General features: G+C 39.1%; 1 protein-coding gene across 1 annotated transcript; it reads left to right on the top strand.

Moving 5' to 3' along the window:
- Window positions 1–5: 5 nt before the first annotated feature.
- Window positions 6–27,656, top strand: LOC137972045 (DNA damage-binding protein 1-like). The gene is made up of 30 exons (XM_068818850.1): window positions 6–325; window positions 3,032–3,142; window positions 3,748–3,896; window positions 4,315–4,390; window positions 5,070–5,184; window positions 5,977–6,074; window positions 6,540–6,698; window positions 7,321–7,404; window positions 8,339–8,455; window positions 9,163–9,268; window positions 9,426–9,504; window positions 9,633–9,741; window positions 10,824–10,876; window positions 12,553–12,678; window positions 12,831–12,880; window positions 13,652–13,765; window positions 14,659–14,766; window positions 16,518–16,678; window positions 16,786–16,832; window positions 17,002–17,097; window positions 17,848–18,107; window positions 19,016–19,210; window positions 19,527–19,621; window positions 19,935–20,039; window positions 20,390–20,455; window positions 21,713–21,908; window positions 23,298–23,381; window positions 24,282–24,384; window positions 25,586–25,709; window positions 26,176–27,656. Exons 1-30 carry the CDS (start codon window positions 116–118, stop codon window positions 26,257–26,259), a joined length of 3,480 nt encoding a protein of 1,159 aa, XP_068674951.1. The 5' UTR covers window positions 6–115; the 3' UTR covers window positions 26,260–27,656.
- The last annotated feature ends 189 nt before the right edge of the window (window positions 27,657–27,845 follow it).

Genomic DNA, 27,845 nt, shown 5'->3' on the forward strand with positions numbered 1-27,845 from the left:
ATGACATACACAACGTGGACACTCTTTTCTGGAATATGCGCTGCCATGCCGCATATTCAGTCCTTCTTCCAGCGATCTCTTCCAGCACCTTTGAAATTTTATATTACACAAAAGCATGGCCCACAACTATGTTGTTACAGCACACAAGCCGACAGCTGTAAATGCATCGGTTGTTGGAAATTTTACGGCTGCCGATGACCTTAATTTGATCATCGCGAAAAACACTCGTTTGGAAATTCATGTTGTCACACCAGAGGGACTGAGACCACATCTTGATATCGGGATATATGGAAGGATTTCTGTTATGGAACTGTTTCGGCCTCCCGTAAGTTCCAATTCTTTAAATATTTGCTCTGATGCAATCTCACTTGGCCTATAATTGTGTGCTCGTAAGGTTTTAGTTTTAAAATTACAGTAATTATGAGGAGAAATTAATCCGCAAGTTATCGTGTTAGTTTCTCTTGAGTTGAGCTTATACTATCTGTGGATTGCATAGTTTACACTATGCATGAAATACTTTAGTTAAGCCTTAAGAATGTGATGATATCCCATCGCTTTGTTATTAATTGTACTACATTGTGTACAGGTATAAAGCATGAGTGTTCAGAAAACAGAAACAGAAAGGTACAGCATTTGTGTTTAGGGACATCGACAAGATCAGCACTGCCACATTATCATTTCAAGAATAAGACATTGTTTCTTGTACACAGCCCAACGCAGGCTGTTTGCACTAGCTTGTGAGAAAGTCCTCCATCTTTTCCAGGCTTTTTTTGCCCCCCAGGGCCAGAGCTTAGGCAATACATGTAGTTTAAAACCATGATAAGACTTCATTAGTTGTGCTGTACAAATCATGCTTTACTGATGCAAAGTAGTACTAATGCTATAATCCATTAACCAAACTATATTTATTAAAATAATTAGGATAGTATGCGCACTGTCATTGGTCAAAAGCTTTGTTTAGATGAGACTATGGAAACACGGCTGTGACATCACACAAATTTTGATTGGTTATGTGTTGTCAGACAGGCGTTTTCATTTGCTGGTAGGAAATATGAGCATGTATAAAGAAAATCTGTTTCAATCTAGAAGTAAAAAAACCAGCATTTTCCTTCATTTGTTGAATTATCTTTGAGGAATTTATAAAGCAATAGAGGACTGAATCCAGAATCTGGAATCTGGAATCCGGAATCCGGAATCCGGAATCCAGAATCCGGAATCGGAAATCCAGAATCCGGAATCCGGAATCCGGAATAAAGGATCTGGAATCCGGAATCCAGAATCCAGAATCTGGAATCTGGAATCTGGAATCCGGAATCCAGAATCTGGAATCTGGAATCCAGAATCTGGAATCCGGAATCCGCAATCCGCAATCCAGAAACCAGAAACCAGAATTATCCACAATTCTCAGGAATTGCAACAACTTATCCATTGGATAACTCAATTATTTTTGCTAGTGTTTATCTTCTGGATAGTGATTTATGGTATCTGGTGGATAGCGTTATCCACCTTTTGAACAATCAAGACCTGGTTTCTTGTGCATCTTGATTATCATCAAGTCTTCTAATTGGAAATCCCCGTCAATAAATGATCATAATCAAAATTTGTTTATCGTACATGGTCAAGTATAATGTTTGAAATTTATTAAATAAACAAAGTTGTGTTTATTTACTGTCTTTCCTTCCTTTGATTAGTATGTTCCAGCAAGAGTCCATTTCCCTAGAGTAAGAATCTGGTATTTTTGAATCAAATTTTAAACTAAGTTTTGCCAGAAATAAACAGTAGACCAAATCGGCTAACTCAATGTTGTACCCAATTCAAATCTCCCAGGGTTAAGATTCTTTTTGTGTTGTATTTGCATTATAATATAGCATTCACATTTAAGTAATGATCCGTATAAGGTGGACAGCAATTTTTTTTCTTATGCAACAACGGTGCTTTCGCCACATAGGAATGTTATCATTTTTACACAGAGAATGCATAGACCTACAGGAAGGCTGTTAACACAATAAAATTCATTTACAGCCCATTTTGAAAGGGTGTTTTTTGTGTTAAAAGATTTTGACGAATCACAAGAGTTGAAAACAAAAGCCAAGAAACGTTTACAATTTTACATGTTCCCCACATACGATTTATGTGGTATTCAAACTGAGACCAGATTTTGTTATATGAAAGATGGTTGGAAAGTAAGGATGAATATAATACTGCTTTATGAAGTTTTGTTAACTTTTGCTGTTTAAGCCAATCAGAAGTAAGTACAGACAATAGAAAAGTTATCACCTTTTTGCATTTCAATTGAACTCCAACATGTTCGTTGCCATTGCTGCTATCGTTCTTATCTGGTGAAAGTGAAACCAAAACCAATCGTGGCTCGCGGGTGCACATTTTCCTGTGCTTTGCTTTGGCTGCACGTAATTACTTCGAGTTTTGATTGGTCTACTGAATTGTCTCTGTCCTTTTTGATTGGCCAAAGTAATTACTTTGGTTTTGGTCTCACGACACTCAATTGAAACTCGCTCTATTAATTAATTTAATTATTTTGCAATGCTTGGCTTTCACCCACTGTGACAAGGTGGCCATGTTGGTTTGTTATATATTTATACAGCACAATATTCTTTTCATAGAATTTGCGTGACAATAAAGTTTAGTTCCCAGCAGAAAGACAGGTTATTATTGTTCTTGCCTGCTAACCAACATGGCTACCATGACGTCACATGCTAACCACCAATACTGTGACATGAGACATTTGGGTGAAGAGATCAATCCTACAACTACATGTTTTGACTGATCAACTCTTCAGTTGGCTTTTATAAAGGACAAACATTCGAAATCTTAGCTCTCAAATCTTTCTTACACTGTACATGTTCATGTATGATCATGGTTCCTTTACATGTATGTTTGGGGTGTTGTTGTCATGGCTTAAAATGTCACGCTTTGCTCTGTAAGTTGTGTTACCATCAGTACCTGTGTTGTGAACTGAAACAAACAATGAAGGAGGTACATCATTGAATTATTTATTTATTTGTTGTCGCAGAATGAGCCTCAGGACCTCCTGTTTATTCTAACAGCACGCTACAGAGTGTTCATCCTTAGTTATAAACCCGACACTGGTGATGTTGTTACCAGGGCTTGTGGAGATGTTCAGGTACACCTGCATGTACATTTATAGGGTTGTTTTATCAGCATCTATAAACTATCTGGGTAACATTTGCAAGTTTTATGCATGCATAACCTGTGTGTTACCAGTTGAGAGTGGAAATAATGATTGACAGTGAACTGCTGGCTCCTTCTTTTTGGCTCTTCTTTTTGGGTTTGATTTTGAAGTGAAACTTTTTTTGGTACACTCCGTCAGCCATCCTGATTCATGAGGTTTCAGATTTTGAGTATCTGAACTGAATACGACCTTCTGGGGTCTGCATTTTTGCATGTATGATGCCCAGATTGTCTGGGATTTATAGGTTCAAGGTCTTGGTGTTCTCCACTCTCAGTTAACAACAGTTTTTTTTGTTATTATTACACTGCCCCTACTTTCACATTTTAGTCTTGTGACCTGGAAAACAGTATTGCAAGGTTTTGTTGAGTCCTGCCGCATAATCATTACTTTACCTCTTTTTGATTTAAAAAAAAAATTCTCTACGGACAGTAAACTTTAATAATATTTTAGTTTTGTGAATAACACATGTAAAGCTATCAAGGAGTTGTAGTGTGCGTAATCCATCGAGATGTTTGTTTGTTTGATTTTTTTTTTAGGATCGCATTGGCAGACCTTCTGACACTGGTCTGATTGGTATCATTGATCCACAATGTCGCATGATTGGTCTAAGACTATATGATGGACTGTTCAAAGTCATTCCTTTGGAACTTGATTCCAATAAAGAACTCAAAGCATTTAACATAAGGTAAAATCTCACAAGCAGGACTTCACAATCTATTACGTTTACAGAATGTAAGTCAGGTGTTGAGAATTTGTCATCTGGACAAGCTTACAATGTAAAGGTTTTGTGACAATTATTTTTAAATTAGTCAATAGTTTGATTGGGTTTTGTGGTACTTGGGTGTCCTATGGATGCCAGCGAAAACCTTGATTTGCATCAGTTACATGTACATGTATGAGTTCATCTCATCACTGTGAAACTAGAAAACTGGGAATTATTTTGATGAAATTTTTAACCCCAGTGGGATATCTAAGCTTTATTTCGCTGTAGCTGGTATCCTTCAGAGGTCAGTTAGGACCCAACATGTTGTATGTGCAATTAATCTAGCATCCTAGTTAATCCAAGATTTTGTTACATGTACACTGTACATTGATTTCTTCAGGCTTGAAGAGTTGCATGTGATAGATATTGCATTCCTTCATGGATGTCAAGTTCCTACCATTGTGTTCATTTACCAGGTACATGTGCTTCATCATTTTAAAAGAGCTTGTGTAAAAATATACATGTTCTGTATTTCAGGATTTAGTATCGACTTGATTTTATCGTTGATGCTTACAATTTGCTTTAATCAAGGAACTGTGATTTAAACTGCTTCCAATTTTTACTATACTATCCAATCCCACTGCCACCTCCGACAACAACAACAACTCTCTTACTTGAGGATGTACATCAAATTCACAATTGCCAAAAGTTGTCTTTTGAAAATAATCTCTTGCATTTAAGAATGTACAGTACTGTACATATATAACATTGCGAAGTCACGAGAAAGCCTTTTTTGTCTCTAAATGTAAGTAACAGTAATTTTTACACAATTAAAACTGAATGGTCCTCAGTATGATCAACCTACACTGTATGTTGTGTTTTTGTTACTTGTGCTGTATGATTTATGTAATGAAAAAAAATTAAAGTTTTGTTCTTTATTGCTGATTGCCTATCATGTTTCATTCATTCCATCCCTTGCTAGCAGACCTTTCGTTACTTTTATTTCATGAATGACCTCAAAGCATTTAACTTTTCATTAGCTATTTCTAGTACAGTGCAGCTGTAATAATATTGTATTTTATACAAATTGTACTGTATATTGTTGGCATTTTTCATTGTCACTTTGTTGATACATGACATTGTATGTTGGTTTAGGATCCTCACGGGCGCCATGTAAAAACTTATGAGATTATAATGCGGGATAAAGAGTTTAATAAAGGTCCTTGGAAACAAGATAACGTGGAAGTTGAAGCATCAAGAGTCATTGCTGGTACAGTTTTCGTAGTCACTATCAATTAAATTAAATAATTATTATTTATGTGATCAAATCTTTGAGGTAATTTAGAAAAATTATTAATTAATGATGGTTCTGTTTGCAAATTACTTGTAACCTATGCATTGGTGACAGCATGCATGTACTTTCTATGAGCAGTTACAAACCTGTTTCTAGTATGTTGTTGTTTGAATTTTATGATGAGTGGTTCAATGGAATTTAGGGAGAGAGAATGCTGGCCAGTAGTCAATATACTGAGTGGTATGGGGTTGAGAGCTTCATTATAAATAAATAAAAACAAGACTTAGTACTGTTAATCAAGTTCATGTAAATTAGTGTAAGTCATTTTCCGATTGGGAAGATTGTAATTCAAACTAAATCACGATGATTTAAAGCAGAAAATATCAAATGTTGGGTTTTGGTGAGAGGGGATAACAACAGTATCTGGAGAAAAACCTCTCACAGCAAAATGGAGAACCAATAGGCCAGTTTCGTATTCTAACGGTTGGACTGGATCTAGCATGAAATGGAGGCAAATGCTGGCAAAGCAATTAGCATTTGGAAAAATTTGCCCGCATTAGCCTCCATTCCATGCTAGATCCAGTCCAGCCATGAGAATTCTCAAATGGTCTATTGGACCAAAATGAAGTTTCAACCTTTAGCAGAGGTCTCTATTCCCATACTCATCAGCCCAGCGAATGCAAAATAGAAGAGACCTCTGCTTAGCAGGAAAATTACAAACTTGTGTGATGCTGCACTCTACCTCAAGCACTGTATTTGTTTGTTCAGTTCCAGATCCTCTTGGAGGAGCATTGATTATTGGACAGGAATCAATAACATATCACAAAGGTGCCAACTACCATGCTATTGCTCCTCCAGTTCTAAAGGTGAATACCTTCAGTTGAAAAAGAAAGAACAATCTTACTACAGTATTCAATTCAGTGATCATTTTTTTGGACAAAATGATGCTTTTGTACATTGTAATATCATAACCGTTTTCAACAGTATATTAAGTTTTTGATCATTGGTGGAGCCAAGAGATAGATGACCACTGACGGTTATGCGAAAAAGCACGGCAACAGATGCCGCTGACTGCTAGCTGGGTGTGAAGACAAAATTAATTGACTGCCAACTGCCAAAGATGCTCAAACCACTACTGCTATTACTGCCAGAAAAATGCTACAAACACTAAGTTTACACAAACTCCACACAAGCCTGCAATGCTTGCTCCTCATAGTTAACAAACTTGAATGTTAAATTAACTGTATAATAGTTATTATTATTTGCAGACACTGTTGAGGTGATTGACTGACTCATTTATATAAAAATGTATTTTCTTAATTTTTACACAGCAAAGCATCATATCTTGCTATGGGAAGATTGATGCTAATGGTTCCCGCTATTTGCTGGGTGACATGAATGGCCGGTTGTTCATGCTTCTTCTGGAAAGACAGGAGTTGATGGATGGCAATATTGAGGTCAAGGATCTCAAACTGGAGCTTCTTGGAGAGGTACATTGCTTGCACACCAAATTTCCTGTGTTAAACAGAACTTTGTAATCAGAATAATATTATCCACCCTTAGCAGTCAATGATTAGTACGTGTATATTTTAAGGTAGCGAAAACTGCAAATAAACACTAATACATACTAGTTATTAACCTTTCCATTTGTCTATTAAGTAGTCCCTCCAAATTGCCAGCATAAAAGCCCTTCCCCTGTTTGCACCAGCCCTCTTCGAAATTACTACATGTATTTACTTAGGTCTTTGACAAAGACTGCTACAATAACTTGCATCAATATTGTTTTCCTGTGGCCATCTTGAGCAAGGTTGTTAATTACGCTCACTTTTTACTATTTTGTGGAGTAAACATGGTTTTATGGTTGCTGTTAATACATGTACCGGTAATTAATGAACATGGCCTGAATCCTTTGTTCAGTTTAACGCATTGACCCCTGAGAGTGACACTTAATAGATTTTACTCTGTCTAACTCCAGACGATAAATTTTTAGTCGTCAATGAGGGCGTCCTAGGGCGTTTGAGGTGTGAATAGGTTACACTCAGTTAAAAACTACAGTTTACAGGTATGTCCCCATTACATGTACATTGTGTAATGTGATCCTTTAATTTTTAGACATCAATAGCACATTGCCTGACCTATCTTGACAATGGAGTTGTTTTTGTGGGATCAGCACTTGGAGATTCTCAGCTTGTCAAGGTAAATCATAAACTTACATGTACAGTATGTATGTCTTGTGAGGACTCCTTAGGTATTGCTTTTGCAATAGTGAATCACATGTTGAAGGATATGTGATGTAACACTGCAAACCAATTTGTCATAAAGTACTTCATGTAAATGTATCCCCTAACCACCCTAATCCTTAAATTCAACATTATACTTGTGTCCAGAAACACTGGCAATAAAAGTCACAAAGTCCCATGACCACAACTCTACATCTCAAGTAAATACATTGTTCACCAGAAAAAAAATATATATATGTGATTATTATTGCATGTATAATTGTTACATTGTACAATGTACGCATGTTACCTAAATATGACCCTAACACTAACACCTGACCCTTTTAGTAATTGGGACTCTGATGTGTACTGTAGACTTACATGTAAAGGTTTGCTTAACTTGCGACATCTAAACTTAAACTTAATTACAAGGATTCGTGGACACATGCATCTAAAACGCGTTAGAGAACACTGTACAAAGATCTTTCCAAAATTCGCATGGATGGTACACACAGTACATGTAAGTCAAGAAAATCATATGAACAAATGAAATGTTCTTAATGAACCATTATTGTTGTTTTATAACTTGCTGACATTGTCAAACTCGTCCATTTTTGTAAGTTAGCTGAAAATAAAAAAAAAAGATGTACAGAACTACTGTTTCCTTGTTTTGTCAGTTTGGTTGGCAAGGGTATTAGGTACTATACTTGCATGTCTTGTAATTCCAAATGAAATGTAGGTGTACTGTACATGTAGCTTGATTATTTGTAAACCAAAATAAATTTGTTAACTGCCTTGAAATCATCGCAACCTGAATTTCATTTTGAATTACAAACTGTACAAAACATGTTTTGGTTGCATGGATTTACTTTTGTGATATTTCAGTTATTTTGATTTTAAATTTATTGCAGCTCAACACGGAGACAAACGAGGACGGGTCACATGTTCACGTTATGGAAACTTTTACTAATCTTGGCCCAATAGTAGACATGGTGGTTGTTGATTTAGAAAGACAGGGACAAGGGCAGGTAATAGAAACTACAGCTAAGCTCTGCGCATGCTTTTCATCCTTATCTGCACCTGTGAAGAGAGTTGACCAATACAGACACATAGTACTGTAATTACGTTGTAGATTCATGCTGACATAGTGTTATGAAGCGTCCCATGCCCTTCTCTCCACCTTCAACATCACTCATGTCTCAGAATACCTCTGTACCTCAAGTCAGGATGTGGGAGGCGCTGTGGCCTCATGGTTAGTGTGCTCGACTCTGGAGCGAGTTGTCCCGGTTCGGGGCCTGGCCGGGGACATTGTGTTGTGTTCTTGGGCAAGACACTTTACTCTCGCGGTGCTTCTCTCCACTCAGGTGTATAAATGGGTACCGGCATAATGCTGGGGGTAACCCTGCGATGGACTAGCATCCCATCCAGGGGGGAGCATAAATACTCCTAGTCGCTTCATGCTACGGAAACCGGAGATAAGCGCCGGCCTTAATGGGCCTTCAGGCTCGTAACAGAGACTTTACCTTTTACCCTCAAGTCAGGATACACAGCTGCATAAATTATCCAAACTACAAAACAATGATCTCATAGTTGAAAATGCTTGGACTTAGCGGGCCACTTTGTGTTACGTGTACATGTAGGTGTCAAATTCAGGCATGTATCTAATTGCAGGCATGCCCATAAATCATGTAAAAACAGTGTTTGAATTTCTTATTCTTTGGTCCTCTGCAAACAGTTGGTGACATGTTCTGGTGCCTCAAAGGAAGGATCTCTGAGAATTATAAGGAATGGAATTGGAATCCATGAACATGCCACCATATCAGATCTGGTGGGAATCATGGGTAGGTACATAAGTCATATTATCCTTTTCTGTTACGAAGAGCTTTGTTAAAATTCCTTTACGTGAAATTCCACTCAATATTGGATTGAAATGAAGTACGATTTACTGTAGTGTGCAAGTTCCTGAAATGAATCTTTTGTTTCCTCCTCTTGTTTAAGGCATATGGCCTTTACGGCTAAGAAAGACTGCAAAGAACTTTGATGATGCACTACTTCTGTCATTTGTTGGACAGAGCAGGTATTTGGTTTTCTGTGTTTTCATAGTATGGTTGTCTTGATTAAGTTTCAATTAAATTTAAGGCTCCCCCTTGGGTATAATTTTTGCTAATTTGATGTAGATGAATGTTCTGATTTACATTTAATCAGGATTTTAGCTCTGACTGGAGAAGAAGTCGAAGAGACAGAAATTCCTGGATTTGATGACAACCAACAAACATACTTTTGTGGAAATGTAACAGGCGATCAGATCATCCAGGTGTGGTTTGTAATAAACATGTAATGTAAATCTAGTATAATTTATTAGATAAGGTCTTAAGTGATTGGTAACAAAAGAAGAATGGAATGGTCCCTCCATGGCATGTGCATACTCTTGTCAAAGTTTGAAACCATTGTTTTTGGGGGATAAAAATAATGACAAACGTGTACATCATAAGTTTAGATGAGAATTTCATGTTCATCTAAAGGTTGTAATGTCTTCAGTCTTTGGTGCTTTATAACAGTAATTATTAACAATTATTGCAAGGTGAATATTGGTGAATAAAAACCGAGGCAAAGTCCACGTTTTTATTCACCGAGCCTTACATGAATAATTGTTCTAGTATAATTACCTAGGTGATTATTTGAAAAATATGCATTTTCAATTTTGTTGTCTGTGACCTTGACAAAACGGCTTGCGGCCATTTTGAAAAAAAAAAACCCGCTTCTAAAGGTGATTATCATGTAATAATCAACTCAAGTGCTACTACATGTAATCAGCGCAGAGAATTTTCAATAATCACCTGTGTATTATTATACTACTACTGTATTATAAGCTATTGTCAGTTGGTGTCTTGAGTAAAAAGGAAATCACTGTAGGCTGCTAGGATGCTTTGGTAGTTTTAAGAGAGCAGGACTGGTTCAGTTGGTCAGGGCACTCGCCAACCTCGTTCCCTGGGTCTCTCTTCTCTGCCTCCATTGTCGTTGACGACAGTGGAGGCAGAGAAGAGAGACCCTGGGAACGAGGTTGGGCACTCGCTTCCGACCAATGAGGCCCGGGTTTTATTTCTCAGACTCGTCATATGGGTTGAAGTTGTTGGTTCTCTACTTTCTCCAAGAGGTTGTTTCTCCGGGTACTGCTCTGGTTTTCCCCTCTCCTCAAAACCAACATTTGATTTGATTTGCGTTAATTTGAGCAGATTTCAATTTACAGTGCCCCTAATTGATGCCCCAGTCCTGGAATACGAGACACTTAAATGCAGATGGTCGTCATCATCATCAATATGCATATGTTTTTTGTTAAGTACACTACTTTGCACTTTGAGTCTTAAACGCATTTAACAGTGAATTTGCACTGCCCAGGTTACCACGTCATCGGTGCGTTTAGTTAGTTGCGAGACAAGACATCTTGTTAGGTAAGCATTGCAAGACTACAGCAGTTACTTTACAAGTTTTCACTAAGGGTATGCCAAGAGTTAACTTTCGATACACTGTATCCAGTATGTCTTATGCGTTGTGTATCTTTAAGGCCGGCACACACGAGGGAGCTTGCTCCTGAAACACGCTCCCGACACACGCTCCCGGGTAAGTACCCCAACCAGTACACACGAAGGACACGACGAGAGAGCTGAATGATGAAACAACCCGGTTGGTGCATGGGAACTGTTGTGGATGAAAAAAATAAGCCAATTTCATTGGCCAACTGGAGACACGTCATGTCACGGCAAGCAAATTTCAGTACACACGAGGGAGCTTGCTCCTGAAACAGACCCGTGCAACAGATTTGCCCCTGGAGCTTGCTCCCTCATATCAAACCAGTTTGATATGAGGGAGCAAAAGTTTTGTTGCGCAACATATTTTCTCGCTAGAAATCGTCGGTGCAGACGAGGGAGCTTTGCTCCGGGAGCGTGTTGCAGGAGCGTGCTGCGGGAGCAAGCTCCCTCGTGTGTACCGGCCTTAAAGCCTACTCTTTTATTACGCGAGATGCCTGTCAGGCGGACCGCCTAGGAATTCCAGTCTGGTATCTTTCTTATTTGTAGTCGCAAATCGACACGTGTTTTTTAAGTTTCCCGTATCCCGCGGGACCACGTGGTCTGTGTTTGTTTCGCGTGTTTAATCAAGTTCGGGCCTAAGCACAGCCATAAATTCGTTTCAAAAGCTCCCATTGCCTCGAGATTTCACCTAGATTATTCTCTACAGTTGTGCTAACCATTGCTTTCCTTCATCGCCGGCTGAGTAGGAAGTTAAGGTCGGAAATCTCACACCTATTTTTCAGTAAAGCATCCACTCAGTGATCAGTTTCTCAATTATTTCACGTAACAAATTCCTTGTGTCCTCGCGCCAATGTGTTGCCACTCCAGTCCACTTTTTAAATTCCAGGTTTCCCTCGTTGCCACTTAATGCAAACAAGAGCCATCCTCACGCAAGCTTGTGTGTTAGTGTAAACAGACTGTTATTATCGCTACCCATTAAAAATTTAAGTAATGATCCGTGTAAGTTGGATAGCAATTTCCTTTGTTATGCGGCAACGGGGCTTTCCCCACATAGGAATGTTATATCATTTTTACACAGAGAATGCATAAACCTACTCCAATGTTGATTTTCACTACTAGCAGTCGCACAAAAAATTCTTACTCAACATTGAATTGGGGAGAGGGGGATGTGGTATGTCTAGTATCGTAGGTCAAAACCTAGATATAGTCCGTCTGCGCAACGGCTCCCAAAAGGTTGTTCTCGTATCTCGCAGTTTTACAGGGATTTCTGTACCCCTGCCTGATTGTCTAGAATCTTACGCACTCTGTAATTGGATATTCACTCAATCAATAAATAACGCATTCCTTTTAAAAAGTTTGGTAAGAGAGTTCAAAGCCCTAAAAGATTTAAATTGATTGTCTCCTATCTGAGCAGCAAAACTCGCTGCGGGAATTTCTTGTATGTAGAAATATATTTGTTACTTTGACCTGAATTCGAAAACAAGTTCGATTCAACGCGATTGAAAAGTGAGGAGGAGGGGATCAAACGGTTTTAACATCGCTGAGTGACTGCTTCTGTTGAATGACTGATCACATTTTAGTTTTTTATTTATTTAAAGTGAATGGCGGCACCCAACTGGTAAGAACATCAGCGTTTGTGCGTGCAACTACGAACAGATTGTTGTTGCTGTGGGCTGTGAATTGTACTATTTGCAGATACTCCCTGGACAAATAAGCCTCGTCAGGTATTTAAAACCCTTTCAACTCTCCTTGTAATAATTTACATTTTTTGGAAATCTTCGGTTGGGGTGGGGGGGGGGGGGGGAAATTAACTTTCGCCAGCTATCAGTTGTTTGCGAAGTTTCGAGTTGTTAACAATGATTTTTTCTTTCTTTAGCCAAATCACACTTGACCACGAAGTTGCTTGTTTGGATATCACACCAACTTGTAAGTAAAGCTCTGGGCCCGGTTGTTCAAAAGTCGATTAACGCTAATCCCAGATTAAAAATTAACCAAGGAGTTTATTTCTGTACTCCCAAATGGTGTTCAACGCTGATATTTGGCAAACCTTTACATTAGAGGAATTCAATCTTGAAAAACGAAAATAAGCAAAAGAAACTTTCACCAAAAAGTTGAAAACATGAAACAAACGTTTACGCTAATCCTGGATTAAGTTAGTCGGCTTTCGAACAACCGGGCCCCGAAGTTCATGTGAGAGTTTCCTTAATGATTACACAGCTTTTATTTTGTGATAGCGTATACATGTATATGAAATTTCATACTAGTATATGGACGGTTTCAATGTCGAAATAATTGACTTTTGTTCATATCGACTCTATCGTTTGTGTTTCGTTAAACAAACGACTCAAGTAGGACTCACACTTACGTGAAGTTAAAGTCTTTGTATTTTATATTAACCATCACTTTTTTCATTAAGGCCCCGTCGACATAGAGAGTTGTCCTTATTGAAAGGTCACCCACCAACCCTCGTTAACCAGGGCACCAAGTCAGCGTTTCATTCGTTTCAAATAGCCGAAAACGCGTCGAACCGTTTACATGAGGAACAAAAATTTGGCTCGGCTAATGGGGTGACTCACGTGGCAGGTTCACCCTCGCTAGGAGGTTGGTTCATTCTTCTAGCAGAGCGAACGTTTAGGCCTATGAATTCTTTGGAATGGTGGGGTGAACAAGTATCAGTTTGTGCTTTCTTTCCATTAGATGAGTCAAACTCAAGAGCAGAGTTGGTGGCCGTTGGCTTGTGGACAGACATTTCCGTCCGAGTGCTTAAGTTACCAAATTGTGAACAATTGCACGTTGAAATGCTGGGTGGAGGTGAGTTAATTATCACAAAGAAAGAGGGATTTTTGTTGTTGTTGGAAAAGAACCCCCCCCCCCCCCAAAAAAAAAAAAAATCAAAAAAAAAAAATTAATAATAATAATCAAATCAAATCAAATCAAATCGAGTATAGGTGCATGGTATGCTCAGTTTGCAATGCTCCATAGCACTAATGTGTTTTTGGTGTGAAAATTGCCAACCATCCTAACAGGAAACTCTCGAAAATGGCCTTGAGTTCCTGCGTTTTTTACAGCGGTCACCAATAACGCGCGACCTATCGCATTCAAAAGAATCGAGTAAAGTTGCGTTTTGGTGTACATCAATCAAAGAAAAGCCGTTAAAAATATTTTTAATTCTGACCGCATTTCAAGGTAGCAGAACCAAGAAATTAAGAGTTTTATCTGCTGACAGCTGGTAATTTTTATTAAAGTTGATTTTCCAAGCCAGTTTATTTGAAAGAAAGGGTATCATATTTTTAAATGAAAATTTTCAAATTGTTGCGCGTGATAATTGAGATAATTTACAAAATCAGCGATGCGTGGAAGTCAGCAAATTAGCGCGTGTAGTGAAATTTAATTTTTTAAATTTAAAAACGTTGTTTTCTTTTTGCATGATTTTCCTCGAAACTTAATTTAAACAACTTTTAAATTCTCTCAATTATGTAAAAATCTCAGTTCCTTGCCTAGTTGCCTTGGAAACTTGTAAGGATTCAAAATAATCTGAACCGCTTTTTTTTTAATTGATGTCCACCAACACGCAACTTTATCAGACTCTTTTGAAGGCGATAGGTCGCGTGTTACTGTAATCACCAGCGTGTGTGTTTCATTTTTTGTTAAAGTGACAAATTACTTTCAGGAAAAATTAGTCTTTTCTTCTGGTTCTGTTTCAGAAATCATTCCCCGCTCCATCTTGAAGACTTCATTTGAAGGAATTCATTATCTCTTATGCGCTTTAGGAGATGGAACTCTCTATTATTTTACTATGGATCCAAACACTGGTATAATTATCTTGCCTTACATTTCTTGATTGCATTACTGTTTTATTTATATATTTTTTACAATCTTCCAATTTTATGGAATATCCAGAATGACCGTGAAGTTAATTGTACACTTTGATCAGCTGTTGTTATTTTACTTTTTGGGCATTATTTTAAAATCTATGTCCAATTGTGAAATGAAACGAAAGAGAAATGTGATCCTCGCACCAATTTGGACAATTTAAGCAATTGTCTCTTATGGATACACACAACGGGATTCGAACTCATGATTTCTGCGATGTCGGTACACTGCTTTACCAACCGAGCTATAAAGCCACTCAGTTGAGCGCCGGTTTAAAATGAAAGTTAGGAAGAAAGAAATAAAAGAGCAAAACTTAAGCAGTTGCAAATGGTTGCAAGCGAGCCTGAAAAAGTCAAGTTTTGAACGTAATTGGAACCCATCACCGTCCATGGGGAAGACGTCTGGTTATCTCTACAAAAGAAACTCCTGATAAAACATTTTCGAATCTAACAATACTTTTTTACTCGTGGATATATCCACGAGTTTTGGTGAGGTTCTTTATGCAAATGTGTCACTCCCGCGTAACCGGAAGTTCGATCTAATAAACCAATCAGGATGGATAATCACAACACCGCTTAGAAAGCTGTGACTTCCTGTTCGCGAGGTTGTGCACCGCCATTGCTGTATGTCGCTTTTATACTTAAGTGTTTGAGCACCTTCCGCTTTATAGAAGCAAGAAACGGAAGAATTAAAGAAATGGCTTTCTTTGAAGGTGAAGCAAAATATTCTGAACAAGTACAGATTGGTGCAATTAATTGTGCACCGCCTTTCACTGACCAACGCGAAGACTTTAATTCATGTAGAAATGGAATCGACAGACACATGGTGAGAAGACAGTGCCTGTTCATCCCCTAAGCTCACGGGGGATAAATAAATTCCATTTTGGCCAAAAATGATGTGTGTCAGTAATAATTTCTACAAAGCAGTGGCAAAAAAGAGTTTATATGAGAGAATGTATCAAGCGGAAGAGACAAAATCACTTGAAGAATTCAGGGAAAAGAAAAACAATGCAAAACGCCAAAACAGATCTGAAAATATTGAAGCAGCAAGGGGATTGGAAAAGAAAAGCAATCCAGAACATATCAGAGACCTAAACAGAAAAGCATAAAACGATTTAAGGAAAGCTATGCAGAGCTCAAGGCTAAACCAAACTGAAATTTGTCAAGGTCAAGACTCTAGTAGACATTCCATGTCAAAAGTGATTCAGTCTTTTTCGTGATAAGATAACACATGGCCCTGAATATATATGCACTTGCTGTGATCAGTTATGGTTCAGATCATCAGTTTCTAAGGGTAACAGTATCAAATATAGTGATGAAAAAAAAAGTGCAATGAACTTTGAACACATGGCACTGCTCTTTATAGAGGATGTGTTAAAGAGTAATCTTATGCCTATTGGAGAAATGGTATACTTACTTCACAGGGTTGAATTCCAGCAAAGGGGATTACCTCACATACATGCATTATTTTGGGTATCTAGTTGCATATGAGAGCCCACCATGCTGTTACACAATTATCCATGGCAACTATCAATGCTAATGCATAAAGAAAACTTCAGCCTGCCAATTTTAAACAATCGCGGTAACTTTCATATCCACGAGTAACGACAGTGGCACTTTGATTTATTTTTTCAAGACCCTTAAGGAATCGTGTCCTTTTACACGCATGTGCGTTCTTGTTGTTATTGTAGGTTCCCTCTCGGAGAGAAAGAAAGTCACCCTCGGCACCCAACCAACAATGCTAAGGACATTCAAGTCGCTGTCGACAACAAATGTGTTTGCTTGTTCTGATCGACCCACTGTTATCTACTCCAGTAACCACAAACTGGTCTTCTCTAATGTAAACCTCAAGGTATAGTGGACACAGTACTAGAGCTGTTGCAGCTCAAGCGTGAATCTTTAGCGTTGGTTTGCAGTTTTTCTTCGTTCCATCCAATCACAGTTTTCTGTTTTTGACAGGAAGTGAATTACATGTGTCCACTTAATTCCGAGGGTTTCCCAGACAGGTATGTGTTAGAAGCTTATGGCTATAAAGGCGAACAACTTCGATGTATATGTCACAGTTTTTTTTTTCGGTTCATTGTTCGGCAAAACCGGACCATTCCAGCAAATCCTGTTTGTTTCCATCTCTTCGGAAAATATTATAATTTTTTTCCCATATTTGCTTTGATGCAGTCTTGCCGTGGCTAGCGAGGGCGCCTTGACTATCGGAACAATTGACGAAATTCAGAAGCTGCACATTCGGACAGTTCCGCTTGGAGAAACGCCGAGGTGAATTTTGAAACGACTTTTGACGCTTTCGTATGGAAAGTATTGTGACCTGATTTAGTCGGTATATCCCGATCCTGAGCAAGTACGACGTTATCGTCCTGTACTGCATGAAAACGGCAATAAGAGTCTTTTATTGTGTAAAACTGAAATTTTGAAAAAAAAAAGTCCTATCTTCTGTGTTGATATTAGTTGTGGTTACACCAGCCCTATTTACCTATGGGTAAATAGCGTTTGCCCACGAGCAAGGAAGTTTTTTTGTGTAACCGCTTTCCCTAGACCGAAACTGCCTCAGGGTTATATCCATGGATACATAAAAGTGAACAAAAGAACTTCCATGACAGTCCTGAACTGAAAAGTACAGTTTATCTGCTCCCTGAGGTGGCTTGGCCATTCATAAAGCAGAACGTACCTAATAAACAAAGATCCCTAATTATGTTAATTATACCCTATGATTTTACCCCAAGGGGAGTCTTTTACGGTGTAACCGCATTCCCGAGGGTAACATGAAACCTGAGCTGAACCAAACCCAAGCCATCCCTCCGGGAGGCCCCAAACCTAAGGTGTGTGTAACCACAACTATTGTAAGGCTTTGTTTTTATGGTTCTTAAGATCCCCAATCTTTCTGCCGCATTGGGAAAAAAATACGAGTTCCATTTCTGGATAAATCCTTCTATAATCACGATTAGCGTTTAACAAGCGTAGACGTTTTCGGTGCTTAACCCCGCTGTTTTCGTGATCTCTGATTTTCAGGCGCATTGCTTACCAAGAATCCACCCAAACATTCGGCGTGATCTCAATGCGCATCGAGGTCCTGGATCCTACGACCAATAACACGCGACCCCTCCACCCCAGTGCAAGCACCATGGCCCAGAATATAACCAGCAGTGCGTCTTCCAGCATAGCTGGCAGTTTAGTTCAGAGTTCGAATAGAACAGCAGTGGATGGCATCACGTTTGGTGACGAAGTCGAAAGGAGTAGCTTGCTGATTATCGATCAACACACGTTCGAAGGTACCTTGTGGTGACAGTTAAGGACACTGCAGAGTGCAGAGGGGATTGACTAGGCGTTGTCTGCAAAATGTTCTACTGTACTCGTGCAGTAAAATTAATTCTGAGAAAGTCTGAGAATAGCTATCGAATGCCAACTTTAGGAGCAAGGGTGGCACAATCGGTTGGTGCTTGGCCTCGGTGCAAGAAGTCCCGAGTTCGATCCCCGGATCTCACATCCTTGTTCGACTTGTTTCCTTTCACTATAACATAAGTAGCTTTAAATACTTTTAAAACGGAGCACTGATGGTAAGAGGGGAGTAAAATGAGCGCACCCTCGGCTTCCTGGGAGAATACCCTCGGTCTAGAGGGTAAAGGAATCACCGACGTTAAATAAGGTGTACCTTTACCTAACTTCACCTCCCCCTCCCCCCCCCCCCCTTTCCCTATTCCAACCCCTGTTTGTTACTCGCCCCACCCAGCTCCCAGCCTACTGATCAGAAAGTCAGCTTGTTTTCTAAACAGCCATTGGTTGACTTGATGACGTTGATAATGCACTTAACTAAGTCGCGGTAATGTGGCGAAGGTCGGTTTTATTTGCTCGCATTGCATTTCCTGAGAGTCCGAAACAAGGAAATTCACCATGGCCACTTTTCAATTTTCTGACGATTAGGGGATCGTGTTCTCCAGTCACTCATTCATTTATTTTGTTTATTTGGGTGTGGCTCCTGCGACTTGTTAAAGGATAGCGTTAGAGTCCTCTGACACTGCTGTTGTTATACAGTTAATATTCATTAAGTACAGTGAGAACTGAAAGACATACGACCGCAAAATATAGGTTATTCACTCATTTATTTTTATTTTGTTTTTTGGGTGCAGTTAAATCGGAGCCGTGCATGACGTGGTCGTAAAATTCCTTCTTCTTGTTTCAGTGACTCACGCACACGATCTTCAAGATCACGAGTGGGCAACCAGTTTAATATCCTGTAACTTATCTGGGGATGCAAACAGCTCGTATAGTGGTACAGCTGCCTCGAATACCTATTTCTGCGTTGGTACAGCTTTCGTTTTCCCCGAGGAGGCAGAACCGAAAACAGGTCGACTACTTCTGTTTCAGCTGTTGGAAGGTACGATAAAGAGCGATTCTGTCTTTTTGTCCGGCACCTGCTATCTTTAAAAAGAGAAAGAAAAAATGGGTATAATATTATTACCCAGTAAAGTGGCTAAACCCAGTAAAGTGGGTAAACTATTTTCACACAACACAAAACATGTTTATAAAGTGCATGCTAAGCTGCGTCTATGCAACAACATCAACGATTTATTTGCTCAAAAAAATGAAAAATAAAATAAAAGAAATAAGTAACATAGGAAGGTAGTTGCAAGGGTATTTTTGTAATCCTTTCTCACCAGAGTAATTTTGTTCTCTTTGCTGAATTGTTTCAGGAAAACTTGTGCAAATTGCTGAAAAAGAAGTTAAAGGTGCCGTTTACTCACTTGTGGAATTTAACGGCAAAGTTTTGGCTGGCATTAACAGCACGGTACGGCAAGTTGTACTTTGTACTTTGTACTTGTTCAACTCTTGAAAAGGACAGGGATTTCTTCACGACCTACGGTGTAATGAAGATATACGTTTACCAACTTTCTTTTTCTTTGTTTACGAATAAATAACAATGCTGTTTTAATGCTCTGTTTGGCACATTGCTAACGTTAAAATGCGATCATCGATATCTGCACTATTTACACGATTTTGTTTCGAACATTTCAAATTTATTATTCAGAATTCTCAGAAGAGGATCCTAAATCCGAGTTCAGTTTAGTTTTCAAAAGTAATGCGAAACTTCTTTTTTGCAGGTCAGTATCTATGAATGGACAGCAGACAAGGAGTTGCGAGTGGAGTGCAGCTTCTTGAACAACATCCTGGCTTTGTACCTCAAGTCTAAAGGGGATTTCATCTTGGTGAGTGCTGGGTTTTGAACAAAAGGTACAACTGAGTCTTCCGAGAAAAAGTACGAAATGCCGAATCTATGTCGCGACGGAAGGGGCTTATATTTGGACGGGGTATTTAATTTTATACAGTCAGCTAGGATAAACATGGAAAGAATTTTTTTTAGTTCAGATAGCTCTTGATTATTGTCCAACAGGTCATTTTTCAGCTCACCAGCAAGAAACTATTGAATTAAAATACATACGAAAGTGGCAGTGCAATTAACAGCTCATTCATCCGTAACTTATACTTTTTATGATTCACACGGTGACTCATGGGTCATCGAAATCTAACGGGTGATTTATGTTGTGTTCGCTCGAAGGTCGGTGACTTGATGAGGTCCATGACATTACTAGCGTACAAGTCAATGGAAGGAAGCTTGGAAGAGGTAGAGTCATCTCTTTCTTCTAATACAGCGGTTTTCAATTGAATGTCGAAAGTAATTAGCGAATTGCTTTGGTTTTGCATTACTTCACTCAGTGATTGGTTCAAAGTTCTCGCACCACTTTTCCAACCAATCAGAAGTGAAACCAAAGCCAATCGTGGCTCGCGCGTGCACATTTTCCCGTGCTTTGTGTCGGCTGCTTGTAATTACTTCGAGTTTTGATTGGTTTACTGGATTGTGTCCGTCCTATTTGATTGGCCAAAGTAATTACTTTGGTTTTGGTTTTACGACACTCGATTGAAACTCCTTCTAAATACATGTATTTTTACGCCTTATTTGTCTTAAACCGTTCAACGTTCACTGGAGAAAAGTGTATGCAGAAAGTACACGAGAAACGTATTTCGTGTCTCAAAGCGTACTCGTGTTTTTCCATCTAGTGGAGAAAAAATTCTACATTCTTGACTTATTTAGGAAAGATGTTGTGGAGGGGTGGATTTACTAAATCCTGGTTATGTTTCTTAATCAAGTGATGGAGATAGTTTGCATTAATTAGAGCTCGAGTCCCGAAAGATTAGATTTTGGAAAGCTTTTCTTGATAAATTTATTGAAGACTATAGGCAGTAGTTTAAAATTCTATACTATTTTAACTATAGATATCCGAAACGTTTCCAATAATTCTAAACAGCCATGTCCCGGTGGGGCAATTGGTTGAGCACCGCGCTGGCCATGCGGACGGGAGGTCGTGAGTTCGACTCCGGTCGGACCAGCACTCAGTGTCTATAAATAACTGAGGAGAAAGTGCTGCCTTTGTAATTACATCTGCAAATGGTTAGACTTTCGAGTCTTCTCGGAAAAAGACGTTAAACTGTAGGCCCCGTCTCACACCCTTCAATGTTCATAAACCATTGAGGCGTAAAAGAACCTACACACTATTCGGAAAGAGTAGGGCATGAAGCTCCCGACTGATAATGTGGTCTGTCCTCTGTGGTGTATCATGGTTCAGGTTGGAAGGGTAAAATGCTCGGAGATATTAGCTGCGTCAAGTTACTCTAAAATCCGAGGGTAAATAAAGATGATTTGATATGATGATATAGTTAATTGTAAGATTTTGATAATGTCTAAGTTGTAATGCTTAACCGAATTAAAATGTATATTGATGGCTGCGCAATATAAATTAATAAATTATAAACCGTAATTGTATTGTTGCATGGCGACTCGGCCATTTAAAAACTGTGACTTTTCTCTTATTTTGTATTTCAGATAGCTCATGATTATAGTCCAAACTGGATGGTAGCAGTGGAAATTATTGATGATGATACTTTTTTAGGAGCTGGAAACTCATTTAATCTGTTCACGTGCCAGAAAGATAGTGGATCAGCTGCTGATGATGACAGATCGTACTTGCAAGAAGCGGGACAGTTTCATCTGGGAGAGTTTGTTAATGTGTTTAGACATGGTGAGTTGAAGGTCCAGTGGAACAGCGTCTTGTCTTCATGACTCTATTAGCGAGAGTTATTGGGATAGTGAACCTACCAAATCAACTTTTTCGTACACTGTAGCCTTTGGTTTTCTTTACTTCAATAGGCCCTCAATTTAATCTCAAATAATGGGTTTAGCGTTTTTTCGCAGGTATTTTCTAATGTACATGTGCTTTGCATTGTAGTACGTATGCACATGACGTCACGCGGCAACCATCTTGGTGTTCCAAACTAATCCTCTGGGAATTGAACTCTATTTTTATACAACTGGTTTCTTTTGTTTCATTAAATTAGCATGCCATTATAGTCACGTGAGTGACATGGAAAATGATAACGCAAATAACGCTTTGCTTCAAAATTTTTTGTGGGAAGCCTGGTTTTGTCTAAAAATATGGACTTTATCAACTGAGCCGAATTTGTTGAAGTATTCCATTCGTGCTTTTGCTACGCCAAACTTGTTCTATTATGGGACACTTTGTACCTCGTTGCCCGTTTGGCACCTCGTGTCTAACGCAAACTTTCGGAATAATTATTAAATATTAACATTTTTAGTTATTGTTATTAATTATCAAATAATCTAAAGCCGCTGTTACATGGTGAAAGTTTTGCCGAAACTTATGTGCAACGGCGCTGCAAAAAAAGTTTTAGGAGGTGTTGCACCGTGTAACATGAAAGTTCGAAACTCGTTCGGGAACGTTTAAAACTGGTCTCGAAATGTTGTTTACATGGCCTAAGCCGGTTTCTGATTGGCTTACGCAGCGTGGCGTAACAAGACCGAACGACACCTGTTTCACGAAGTGGTGTTACACCGTAGCCAATGGTCAGCGCGATTAATTCATTTTGTCATGCGCTTCATCGAGGTTAAAATCGCTCTCTGGCTACCAACCGCATTTGTCCTTGGTGACTCGACCAACAGTATTAGTTGGCTCCCTTACGCTTTTATGACGATTGGTTTGATCCTTTTTGAAATGTTGTTGTATTCACGACCTTAAAACTCTCAACACCGCAGTATATAAATATAGATTATTTTAATTTCCTCTTTTATTTTAAAGTTGACGGTTTTAGACCTTGCGGGTAAACCCTTTTGATTCCAATTTCATTTTTCGTGTTATCGATTCATTGAGAACCAGTAACTCTATTCCCAAGAGCGCATATTCTCCCAACTAGTACCATAGAGTTCTTTGTTGTATAGTCATGAGAATTTGGTGCTATATCAAGAGCACATCCGTCTTAAACTAATAATAATCTTCATTCTCAATACTTTTCTGACTGAGATTTCATTGAAATTGTGAAGAGAATTTATGTACCGATCATTCCTAGGACTCAAAGGGTAAAGGTTTGTTTGTTGCGGTTTTTTTCACTTACAGGATCTCTTGTTATGGAGCATCCCGGTGAAGCATCAAGTCCATTCCAAGGTTGTATTTTATTTGGCACAGTCAATGGGACAATTGGTGAGACCCCGCTATGTTCATTCTGTGTACCTATCAAAAAAATTCCTAGTTCGATTTCTTGGTGTATTTAATTTATTCCGCTTCTCCCAGTTGAAGTAAGCGGGCGTAACTCAGTTTGTTAGTGCGCGGCTTTCATAGCAAGAGAATGAAGGGGGTAGTTTCTAAAGAAACTGTGGTGCTGCGTCGGTGGGGAAGTAGTATGCAAAAATTTAATTTTATCAACGGAGTTGATAATGTAAATTGGCCACCGTACAGAGATTCTAAAAGCTGACGTTTCGAGCGTTAGCCCTTCGTCAGAGCGAATCGAGGAATTGTGGGTTACGTGTAGTTTTTATAGTAGAGTAGGAGCTACGCTATTGGTGGTAACATGGCAACGTGAAAAATAGGAATATATTAGTTAAATGAAAAGCGTTCGTTAATACCGTGAGGATTAAGGGTGCCGATTTGGAAGATGAATTTTTGTTCCAGATTCTTGCGGCTTTCCATCGTACCTTGATGTAGGGAAAGGCCGCAGATAGCCATGTGTTTTTTGGAGTGGTTAGGGAGATTAAAATGACGAGGATTAACTTTTCATAGCAAGAGGTCTCCAGTTCTATCCTCGGTGACTTAAACGTCTGTTTCGACTTTCCTCTGATCCGTGTAGCTTTTGCTTTAAATACCCGTAAAATGGAGCACTGACAGAGGGAGTTTGCATGTTGAGGGGGGGGGGGGGGGTGAAGGGCTAACTGTCGGCTTCCATTGAGACCTGCCTCGTGTAGCTGAAGGAGCTACCGACGTTAAATAACTTGAAGAGACTTTAGCTTTGACCTTTAAATGATGACGCATGGTATGTAAGCTAGCGGATCGCTGTTCAGTTCCTTTTGTGTTGTCTTAACCCTTCTGTTATTTTGAACTTAACAGGAATCGTGGCGCAGTTGCCTCAAGAGCTGAGCAACTTCTTGACTCAAATTCAAGGCAAACTTAGTAAAGTGATCAAAAGCGTGGGAAAGATAGACCATGAATTATATCCTTTTTGTGAACGACAGACTAGATGCAAATTGTCTTCGTTCATGATACTGTCCGTGCCACCATAACTTTTTTTTTTACTATTTCCCAGTCTTCCTTCGGATTCCTTTCGTCAGACGTTTACTGGAACCGTGTGACTTCTAGGACCTTGATGTTACGTGACTTATATCCGTGAAGTGTTCTTTCACTCATCGTGCAGACTTCACTGCGATTTTCATAATTCTGCGGAATCTCATCTTCAAACGTTCGACGCCAAGCCGATATCTAGAGTTGACGCTGAAATCAATTGATTCGTAACATAACCTACCAATCAGCAGCTTTAATTTGGTTCCCACGGTACATTCGTACATTCGAACTGGACGCCGCCAATGGAAAGCGATGGAATCTGCGCGAATCGTTTCACTGAAACCTCAAAAGATGTCAAAATGGTGTTCGAGCTGTGAACTCCAATTCACTTTCCGGAGGCGGAGTCGATCTTCCCGGCTATGTTCGCAAATTTGATTGATGGAAGCCAAAATGCAGTTGAGTGCTTAGTGCTTGAAAGTCAGTGAAATTCCGCAGAATTATGGAAATAGCGGTAAAACATAGAGACCGGAAAGTATAATGGAGAAGTGATCCTAGCACCCACCTGGACAATTTAGAGAATTTAGAGAATTGTCTGTTATAGACACCGTTCATTTTGTGAAAATATTATCGTATGTAAACTCCGCCGTATGTGAGCTCTTTTTACTGAAAAAATTTCATGCATTCGATTTACCGTCTGCATGACAACAACAACAACAGCAAAAAGGTTTATTTATACAAAACATGAAAAAGGAGAAGAGAACAAAAATTAGTATAACTTAAATAGGGTATAAGGCCACCTAGAAAACAACACGAAAGCTAATCTAGCTATGAGGCGTAGTAATAGTCAAATTACAATAGTAGTAATTATTGAATGCAGGCACAATTATAAAAGCAAAATTACAACAAAAAGAAAACAAAAATAAATAAATTAAAAATTAAACACAATTTACAATAAGTCAGGGAATAGAGAAAACAACAGGAGAGAGAAAATAAAAATTCATTAACAGGAATCGACCACTTAGGTTTTTAAGCCGCGGAAGACCGCCAACAGTGACAAAATATTTCATTTGAAGACTTGCAGGGTCAGGTAACACATAACAGCTACCTGTGTTCTTTTCTTTGACCTTTTGTACCTGGCGCTCCTTTTCCAATGAGCGAAAACAAGAACCTGCGGCAGGATTTGTGGACGGGGATCTAATCGAAAGTTTCCTAGATCTTCCGCGGGCAAAGATGGAGGAGGTAGTCTCGGGACTACAAGTAAGTGAGAGCTATTTTGCTTAGAAACTTTTGGATGGTTAAAAAGAATCTCTGAGTACTGTAAGCTAAGTCAGGGTCAACTGTCTTCTTCCTCAGATGCATTATGTAAATTCCCCTAAAGCAGGCTCGTTGGCAACGCGTTAAATACTTGGTAACACATACTGTATTCCTCGTCCATTCAAGAAATACGTTTTTGTCTGAGTCTTATTGCGCAGCTTTTTTAACCACCCCCCCCCCCCCCCCCTAAAAAAAAAGTTGGTAAGTTTTTCAAATTACTACATGCAGTTTACATTTCTACCGAATCCGAGTAGGTCCATCGTTTAAAATCTGATGCTACAAAGCATTGCAACATTTGAAAAAATCAATGTCTCGAGAGGCGTTGTTAGAAGTAGAGGATTTCTTTCTTTAGCAACACATCAACAATAAGTCATTTTTTTTAAAAAAAGTACTTTGCCTGCATTAACAGATAGATGACGGTAGCGGAATGAAAAAGGAATGCACTGTGGAAGATCTTGTCAAAGTCGTCGAAGAGCTAACGCGGATACACTAGAAGTGGATTATATGCGGTTCTAAAAGGAACTTGGATCATCTGACGTGAGGGCAATGCCTATATCTAAGACTTTTGGAAACGTTGTAAATAGAGGCTTCCTCTAACAGTGACTGCTCTTCAAGTGATTGAGACGCGTTCTTCTACTGTCGTTGAGCCAGTTTGGGTATGGACATTTCTTCCACATTGTACCTGCCACTTACTGCTTGGCTCGAGAAGGACGCTTAGTGTTTTTGAGAGAATCCATCGGCTCCTAAACTGCCTCCCATTTACGAGTAAAATCGTCTGGCGGTAGACAGAGTAAAATCTATTTAGCCTCGTTCCTGGGAGTGATTGGGTTAAAATTTGGGAGTTTGGAGCGACTTGTAACTTCACGAATTGTGTCACTTTTTTGCCGGCATATAACATCTGTATTATACATGGACAAATCGTTTCGGTGCATCGAGTTTGTGTGATATTTTAATGATACGTTTCGTGAAATGTACACGCAAACCTCCGTGGGCAGTGCAACCCGCAAGAGACTTTATTGGTGCGTACGACCTTTAGACATGCGTTTCAACTGAGTGAAGGTGTTAAAGGAACAACAAAATCGCTCAGTCCTTGTTTAATTTAAATTCCCATGCATCTGTGTTGCTTTAGACGGAAACGGTACATCGTAGCCAACGGTCACGCCACATTTCATTGGCTTTATCAAACATAACCGTGCTGCATGTGTAACACGCATTTTACTGCATTACTGTGAGAGTTCATTGCTTGGCAACAACAAGAAGTGACCAAATGTATGGTTTTGACGAGATCGAACGGCATTTATAGTCGCTCATTCCTCAACTTTACTTTGATTCGTTCTCGTTAAACGGGAACCTACAGCATTTTTATTTTTCCATCCGTTTCTGATAACTATTTTGCTTGAGTTCCCTTATGACTGTCCATACACCAGATTAAACATAATGCAATGTGACGAACTGAATAATTGATTTTTATTGCGTCTCTATTGTTTTTACTCAGTTAAGGGAACCTTCTCCCCTACATTAAGATAACTTTAAACCAGGGGAAACAATGTTTGCAATCAAAGTTGTATGACTTTTTTTTAGAAAGCGTTTGAACCAGTGAAAAAAGTTGCATTCAGGTATCGCTTTCATATTTCTCGGGCGCCGACGCGTTGAATTATCGTCTTATTTTTGCTTCTTTGTTTTGACACAAAAAGCTTTGGTTTAAGCAAACAGCGAATAACCAACTGTTAACTTGTTGCGGGTAAATAGACGCACAGGTAACGGCTTTTACGTTTTCATGAGTAATACAGGTACAGTCTTGTTCCGTTCTTGATCTTGTACTCCTTAAGTGTGGAATTGGTGAATCTGTACTCGGCCTTAGTGGCTGGATTAAACAGCATTAGAGCATTGGATCGGCTTCTGCACGGATAGTTCTCCTTGTGAAGGGCCATTCTCCTTGACCGGTGAAAAATGGTGCACAGTTGTTCGACAAGGTACTTAATGGTGTCAGTGTCTTGGACACCCAGTGTAACATGTTCCCTGGGTACCCAGTACTCTTTGCTTTCGGAGCTAGCACGAATAATGACGAGCTCTTTAAGG

This window comes from Montipora foliosa, chromosome 9 (genome assembly GCF_036669935.1).
Source record: "Montipora foliosa isolate CH-2021 chromosome 9, ASM3666993v2, whole genome shotgun sequence".
In the NCBI taxonomy this organism is placed as follows: domain Eukaryota; kingdom Metazoa; phylum Cnidaria; class Anthozoa; order Scleractinia; family Acroporidae; genus Montipora; species Montipora foliosa.